At 37.4% G+C, this 8745-nt stretch overlaps 1 protein-coding gene across 1 annotated transcript in view; it reads right to left on the bottom strand.

Annotated features, from left to right (window-relative positions):
- LOC108671488 (inactive phospholipase C-like protein 1) overlaps positions 1 to 7174 on the bottom strand; it is a 25347-nt gene extending 18173 nt beyond the window's left edge. Inside the window, exons 1-4 of the mRNA XM_047883852.1 lie at positions 7045 to 7174; positions 2703 to 2909; positions 1821 to 1993; positions 1151 to 1263 (exon numbers count right to left, since the gene is read on the bottom strand). Of these exons, the coding sequence (XP_047739808.1) occupies positions 1151 to 1263; positions 1821 to 1993; positions 2703 to 2909; positions 7045 to 7174 (623 nt within the window). The remainder of the gene's footprint in view (positions 1 to 1150; positions 1264 to 1820; positions 1994 to 2702; positions 2910 to 7044) is intronic.
- Between the last annotated feature and the right edge of the window lie 1571 nt (positions 7175 to 8745).

Genomic DNA, 8745 nt, shown 5'->3' with positions numbered 1-8745 from the left:
GTAACGTACTGAACACTGCCACGCAGGTGTCTGTAACGTACTGAACACTGCCACGCAGGTGTCTGTAACGTGCTGAACACTGCCACGCAGGTGTCTGTAACGTACTGAACACTGCCACGCAGGAGTCTGTAACGTACTGAACACTGCCACGCAGGTGTCTGTAACGTACTGAACACCTGTCTCTTATACACATCTAGATGTGTATAAGAGACAGCCTTTAGAGGTCACTAACCTTTAGAGGTCACTAACCTTTAGAGGTCACTAACCTTTAGAGGTCCTAAGCCTAAAGAATTTATATTCCTGACTTAATCGATTAATTATTTCAAAAGTCAATAAAGTTTAATAAATCATAAGGAACCGTAAGAGTTTATATTCCTGAATTAATATTAATTAATATTAATTCAGGAATATAATTATTATTTAATTTCAATTTTAATATTGAATTAATTATTAATTATAATTATCAATATTGTTACTTTATAATTTAACATTAAATAATTTATTTTAATTTTTTTAATTTTTTATTTACAGTATCTATAAAGTTAAATATGTCATAAAGAACCTTTACGAGTTTATATTCCTGACTCAATCGAGCAATTATTTCCAATATCAATAAAGTTTGATATATTATAACGAATGTTGACTTCATGAACGAATCACGCAATTCATTATCTTCAATATTAATAAAGTTTTATAAATAATAAATAAATTCATAATAAATCACAAGGACCATTGACCTAATGAGCGAATCAATCGATTCATTATTTCCAATATCAATAAAGTTACATAAATAAATTCATAATAACAAGGACTATAGCAAAGACTATAGGACTCATAATAAGTCACAACCCAGCACTCGATGAGCGAATCAATCGATTCATTATTTATAATATCAATAAAGTTTAATATATCATAAGGAACCTTAAGAGTTTATATCCCTGACTTAATAGATTAATTATATCCAATATTGATAAAGTTAAATAAATCACAAGTAATACTGCAAATCAAAGTAACTCCGTACACCCAAATAACATGAACATTAGATACAATAAATTATTTCAAATAACAAACCTTTAAGAGGTTCTATCCCTGACTCAATCAATTAACTATTTCCAGTATCAATAAAGTTAAATAAATCACAAGAAATAACCTAATGAGCAGACAGCAGATCTCGTGTCGCGTCGCCAGGTCCTTGTAGAGCCTCACGAACTCCGCGGGCCCCAGCCGCCCTCTGCAGCCCTCGCGCTTACACGCCTCATACTCCTGTACGTTATTTATTTATTAATTATTAGGTTAATTATTTGTCATTTTATTGGCCATTACAGGCCTCATATTCCTGCACGTTAATTATTTATTAATTATTGGGTTAATTATTTGTCATTATATTGGGCCATTACACGCCTCATATTCCTGCACGTTATTTATTTATTAATTATTGGGGTAATTATTTGTTCTTTTATTTGGCAATCCCATGGCTGGAGTGAACTGCAGACTTTACGGCTGCTATTACAAATTATATNTTGATATCGAACCTAATGGATAATGCCACATCATACCCATTAAACTTCGAAAAAGCTACATCACCCCAAAATGAATATGCCACATAATAGCAATAAACTTTGTGAAAGCTACATCACCCCACCTCAGATAATGTCACATTATGTTGCCAAGACGCAACACTTAAAGTTAAAAGCCTGTATACAATCTGCCCACAGAATTTATCGTCTCAAGGGATAATGTATATTGCCCCTCTCCTGGACCCTATATAGGATAATATTGCCCTCGCCTCCTTTATCCTAAGGGATAATGTTGCCCCTCGCCTGGATTTTATGCAATATCCTCTCTGCCTCGATGGTGCTATCGAGCCGTTGGATGAGCTGGAGGCAAGATTCCTGATCCAAGGAGCCGGATTGTGAGCCGCAGGCCTCGTTGAACACTTGTAGGAGCCATCGGTCCCGGAGCGGAACAATGTCGACATCGGGAGCGTCTGGAGCTGCCAAGAAATTTATGATAACACAACTGAAACTTTGGCAATTATTTACCTCCGTTGTGGAGGACATTTCTTCACAGCTGAGGATGAAAATTAGCTTATTTAATGACGATTGTAATGAACATAATACTGTGGATGGAGCTGCTAGCGGTGTGATGTTGACCGTATGATGTTACATCTCAAACTGCTAATATTCGGTTAATTGGAAATAGGCCTGTACCTAATACAGTCAAAATCACAAATTATGATAGCTTTTCGCGGTGTAAAACAAGTTACAAGTAATTGGTCGCATGGAGATGACACAGAAGGGAGAGAGTAATCATTTCATAGCACGCAATGATGAAATGAGGGAGTATACATGAGAGGTACACTCTCGGGACACTTCTCGACACTCACAACACACTCCACTACACATTACATGACACAGCACAGAACACAGTACACAACACACAAAACAACACAACTCGTCACACAAGACAGCATACAACACAGCACAAAACACCCTCCAGTACACATTACCTGACACAGAACACAACACAGAACACAACACACAACACAGCACGCAACCCAGCACTCTACACACTCCATTACACATTACATGACGCATCACACAACACAACACACTCCACTACACATAACACGACACGGCACACAACACATCACACAAGACAGCACGCAACACATTACACAACACACAACACACTGCACCCACAAGAGGCGTCGCCGATGAGGGCGTTGAGGCCAGTGACCCAGACGGTGGCCTCCTCAGGAGTGTAGGCGATGAGGTCGAGGCTGCGGTAGTCTGGGCCGTACAGGACGCTGAAGATGCGGTCCTCGGGGAAGCGCTGCGGGTGCTGCTGGTGACGCAGGGATGCGCAGTTGCGCCCGGTGCGAACTTCGTGGATCTGTGCGATGTTCACTGCGCATTGCGGGGAGGGGGTTAGTTTAGGGGTGTAGCCCAAATGAGGGCGGATGAACGATAACCAGAGGCGGCGATCCATCGTGGCCTGGGACTGCTATGTCCCAAACAAATACTAAGGATACTAAGGATACGTGAGCTGCGGGAGTGTTAGGTGTGTTGGGTGTACGTATGCTAGGAGAGTGTGGGGAGTGTTAGGTGTGTTGGGCGTACGTAAACTTGGGCAGTGTGGGGAGTGTTGGGTGTGTTGGGCGTACGTAAGCTTGGGGAGTGTGGGGAGTGTTAGGTGTGTTGGGCGTACGTAAGCTTGGGGAGTGTGGGGAGTGTTAGGTGTGTTGGGCGTACGTAAGCTTGGGCAGTGTGTGGAGTGTTGGGTGTGTTGGGCGTACGTATGCTAGGAGAGTGTGGGGAGTGTTAGGTGTGTTGGGCGTACGTGAGCTAGGGAAGTGTGGGGAGTGTTGGGTGTGTTGGGTGTACGTAAGCTTGGAGAGTGTGGGAGTGTTACGTGTGTTGGGTGTACGTGAGCTTGGAGAAAGTGTTACTTCTTCTTCAGGCGGAAGAGAGAGAGATAGTGATCAGGCTGAAAAATTTGTAAAGTGTTAGGCTGGATTAAAGAAAAATTTAATGTTCTTGCGCCGAAAATGGGACGGAAGGCATTTTTGGCCGGGATAAACGGGTCTGTCATTAGGATAATCCGGGACTAGAAACGATATACAGAAGAGATTAAGAATTCAAATAATGAAGTTTTTAATGGAAAATACGAGTTGTAGTATTAGACAGCTGAACAAAAACTACGTCATAATTATCTGTGTACGGGTCAACAATCTTAAAGATATATGAACAAATTATTTCTTTGATTTTAGTATAGAAATAATAATAATAAGGCGGAATGCCAAAGAATACGAACGTACTTCCGGGGTCGTCTCGACTGGATCTCGATGTTGATAATTTTATGTCTGCATTTTAGTTTAGAAAAGCTGACAACGAAAATTCTACGGAAAAGTGAAAGTAATATTCAAGTTACTGCTGTCAGTTGCGGCAACGAGCATGACAAAAATTAGTCAAGTCTGTTCTTCTCGGATGAAGACCATGAGATGTTCTACGAATATGTTGCAGCTGACATGTTCTCATTTTAGAATGTCCTACGAATGTGNTGCTGTCAGTTGCGGCAACGAGCGTGTCAAAAATTAGTCAAGTCTGTTCTTCTCAGATGAAGACCATGAGATGTTGTACGAATACTGTATGTTGCAGCTGACATGTTCTCAATTTATAATATTCCACGAATCTATTGCAGCTGACATGTTCTCATTTTAGAATGTTCTACGAATGTGTTGCAGCTGACATGTTCTCATTTTATAATGTTCCACGAATGTGTTGCAGCTGACATGTTCTCATTTTATAATGTTCCACGAATGTGTTACAGCTGACATGTTCTCATTTTATAATGTTCCACGAATGTGTTACAGCGGACATGTTCTCGTTTTATAATGTTCCACGAATGTGTTGCAATTGACATGTTCTCATTTTAGTATGTTCCGCAAATGAGTTGCAGCTGACATGTCATCATTTTAAAATGATACACGAATGTGAAGCAGCTAACACGCTCGCCTGCCATGCAGCATTACTATTCCATCCAACACATCGATTGCCAATTTCCTAAGTGTTTCAATGCGAATATTTGAATATTTATTCTATGTGATATTATCCTCCAACTTCACTAGAGGAACTCAAGGTCCACCATACAGCAGGAGCTACAACCATGAATACATCATGTCTGTAACGTGGTGAACACTGCCACGCAGGTGTCTGTAACGTGCTGAACACTGCCACGCAGGTGTCTGTAACGTGCTGAACACTGCCACCCAGGTGTCTGTAACGTATTGAACACCATATGATAGTGAACCATATGATTAACCATATGATGTGAACCATATGATGTGAACCATATGATGTGAACCTTATGATGTGAACCATATGATGTGGACCATATAATGTGAACCTTGTGATGTGAACCATATGATGTGAACCATATGATGTGAACCATATGATATGGACCATATGATGTGAACCGAATAATGTGGACCATATGATGTGAACCATATGATTTGGACCATATGATGTGAACCATATGATGTGACCCATATGATGCGAACCATATGATGTGAACCATACGATGTGAACCATATGATGTGAACCATATGATGTGAACCATATGATGTGAACCATATGATGTGAACCATATGATGTGAACCATCTGAAATGGACCACATTTATTCCACTATTGAGTAATAATTTCATTACAATTGAGGTTCACTGACCTGACGTAATTATTGTATGCCGTTGTAAAATAGAGTTCATGTTTCGCGGATTTTTTTCTAATTGAACAATTTTTTCTAATTACATAGTTCAGTAAAATAAAATAGGCTTTGTCTCTACAAATTGAAATTTATGACTTGAAATATTTTGCACTTTTCTACTCGAATGTTATTTTCAACAGCCATGAATTTAATATTTTCCTCGAATTGAGCGGAAACTAACGTATAATAGCTGGTGTCCCAACCGCAGTGCTTCACATGGACCTCTGGCTTGCTCTTCTATAGTCGATTTAATACAATATAACAAAAGGCTGATACTGGAATCTCACGCAAGACTCCGGTAATATTTCCTATTCTGCTTTAATTTTAGTATCATAAACATGGACCTCAAGACCTGAACATTATACTTTTGTCGATTGTATGGACTTAAAATCTTGAAAGCATTGATGTCACCCACAACGTTACATCAATGTCGACTGCAATTAAAATAAATTAAACATGGTCTCATCCTAAACAGTATATTATTTTATACTAATTTAAAGCCATTTTAAACATGTATAATACCCTGAACATTATGCTATTGTCAACTGGACTTGAGAAATCCTTCAAGGACGGATCTCACCATGAACATCACATTATTTCCTATTGTACTTCTAATATACGTCATTGATATCACATTGAACATTAATTTAATGTTATATAATTTTAAACATGACTCTCACCCTGAACGCAACATTACTTTCTATTGTAGTTTTAATTTAACGTCATGGATATCACCCTAAACATTAATTTAATGTTAAATAATTTTAAATCTCAATCTCCCCCTGAACATCACATTATTTCGATTGTACTTTTAATTTACCATCATGGATATCACCCTGAACAATAATTTAATGTTGAATGAATATCACCCTGAACATTAATATAATGTTGAATGAATATCACCCTGAACATTAATTTATTGTTTAATGAATATCACCCTGAACAATAATTTAATGTTGAATGAATATCACCCTGAACATTAATTAACCATATGATGTGAACCATATGATGTGAACCATATGATGTGAACCATATGATGTGAACCTTATGATGTGAACCATATGATGTGAACCTTATGATGTGACTTGACTGAATTATTGAATGCCGTCGTAAAACGGAGTTCTATTATCACGGATTATTCTCTAATAATTGAACAATTATTTTTCTTATTACATATTTCAGCAAAATAAAAGAGGATTTGACTCTACATACTGATATTTATTACTTCAAATATTTCACACTTTTTTATTTGTATGTTACTTTCAACATCCTTAAGTTTCTTCATATGTGTAAATTATTTTATACTAATATAAAGTCATTTTAAACATGAATCTTACCATGAACATTATACTATTGTCAACTGGACTTAAAAAAATCCTTCAAGAACGGATCTTACCCTGAACAACACATTATTTCCTATTGTACTTCTAATTTACTATTATGGATATGACCCTAAACATTAATTTAATCTTGAATAATTCAAAACATGAATCTCACCCTGGGCTTTGGCCATCACCCTGAATTTAACGTTGAATGGATATCACCCTAAATTTAAAGTTGAATGATTAAAAACACAGATCTCATACCGAACGCAACATCATTTTCTATTCTACTATTAATTTACTATCATTTATATCAGCCTGAACATTAATTTAAAGTTGAATGATTTAAAACATAGATCTCACCCTGGGCTTTGGCCATCACCCTGAATTTAATGTTGAATGAATATCCCCCTTAACATTAATTTAAACTTGACTAATAAAAAACACAGATCTCACCCTGAGCTTTAGCCGTCTTCTTGGTAGAGGGCGTCCAGTGTATGGCTGACAGGTCGTCGAGCAGGCGGAAGTATCTGTGATACTGACGCCCGCTGCTGCGAACCTTCACCAGCGACGAGCCTTCCTTCATACAGCGCAGGCAGTCTTCCGCTGCAACGTTGGTGACACGTTATTAGTGATACTTTAGGTGTTAGTGTGTTAGTAGTGATACTTTAGGTGTTAGTGTGTTAGTAGTGATACTTTAGGTGTTAGTGTGTTATTTGAGCCTTCCTTCATACAGCGCAGGCAGTCTTCCGCTGCAACGATGGTGACACTTTAGGTGCTGTGTGTTGATGATACGTTAGTAGTGATACGTTAGGAGTTGGTGTGTTGGTGATGCTTTAGTAGTGATAGGTTAGGTGTTGTGTGTTAGTGATACGTTAGGTGTTGGTGTGTTGGTGATACGTTAGATGCTGGTGTGTTACCATGTGAGATGGTGTGTTTCTACTTATGGGGAGCGTGTCGGTAAAATAAACTTTTTTATTTACGAACTGATCATTATGAAATTTTGTACACATATGTAAAATAGATATCAACGACTTTTCGTTCCTGTAATTTTTTCGAAAAACTGATAGAAAACGTGAAATTCATTGAAAATGGGAAAAAAGGGCTAGTGTAAAAATTTTTCTCCTCCTAGGAATTTGAAACTACAACATAGAGACATATCATTCGATGCGTAAAGACCATATCTAAAGGGCATCCGGGCATTTTTCAATTTTTGTTTTATTTTTTACTATTCTGATTTTTTTTTCAATGTTGACTCCTCCCCCGCTCCTTTTTCAATATATAATAAAAACAAAAAAGAAATTAAAAAAATGACCAAATGACCTCTAGAGATTTAGAGATTTTAGAAAAATTTATTGAAAAAAGAATATACTAAAAAAATACTCGATATTGTAGCCCCAGCTTCCCCATTGCCAATTAGTTGCATTTAGGGTCCAGCACGCGTCTTTAGACTTATACTTGTCCAGTTAAACGTGAATGATAAGCTATAAATGGGTCTTTTTTATATTTATATATATAAAATGTTTTTTATATAAGTTCAAAACGGCCTAACGCAAAAAAACTTGGCATGTACATCCGTGATATTTGCTTTCTTGAACGTTTTTAGCTTTCAAACGAGTTTAAACACTTTGCAATTAACGCGAATGATGATCTATAAAAACATTTTTTAAAGAAATTTTGTAAATATTGTTATCAAACGGTCACTTTACAAAAGTTGAAAACAACCTTACACAAAAATTATGGCATGTACATCCATGGCATTAGCTTTGCTAAACGCGTCTTGTTTGTAGCTTTCAAACGAGTGCAAACACTTTGCAATCAACGAGAATAATGATCTATAAATCCAGATTTAATTTAAAGTAAACTTTGTACATAGTGATAAAAATGTTTATTTTATTTACATTTTTTGAAATTGCTTTACGCAAAAACCAGAGCACACACATACATAAGGTTTGCTGCGTTAGACGCGCCATTTGAGCAGCTACAAAATGAGCCAAGAAAACGGAAAAACAGAATATATCGATTTTTGACCGACACTCTCCCCTAACATATGTTGGTGTGCTACCGCTTAATTATATTTACAGCGTTTGTTCATTTGATACATGGCGCTGCAAATTTATGAGGCAAGTTCGGACGCGTATACACATCGAAAACAAG

The sequence above is a fragment of the Hyalella azteca genome, unplaced genomic scaffold (genome assembly GCF_000764305.2).
Source record: "Hyalella azteca isolate HAZT.00-mixed unplaced genomic scaffold, Hazt_2.0.2 contig13848, whole genome shotgun sequence".
Taxonomy (NCBI): domain Eukaryota; kingdom Metazoa; phylum Arthropoda; class Malacostraca; order Amphipoda; family Hyalellidae; genus Hyalella; species Hyalella azteca.
The sequence above is the reverse complement of the archived record's forward strand: the minus strand, read 5'-3'. Positions and strand labels throughout refer to the sequence as shown.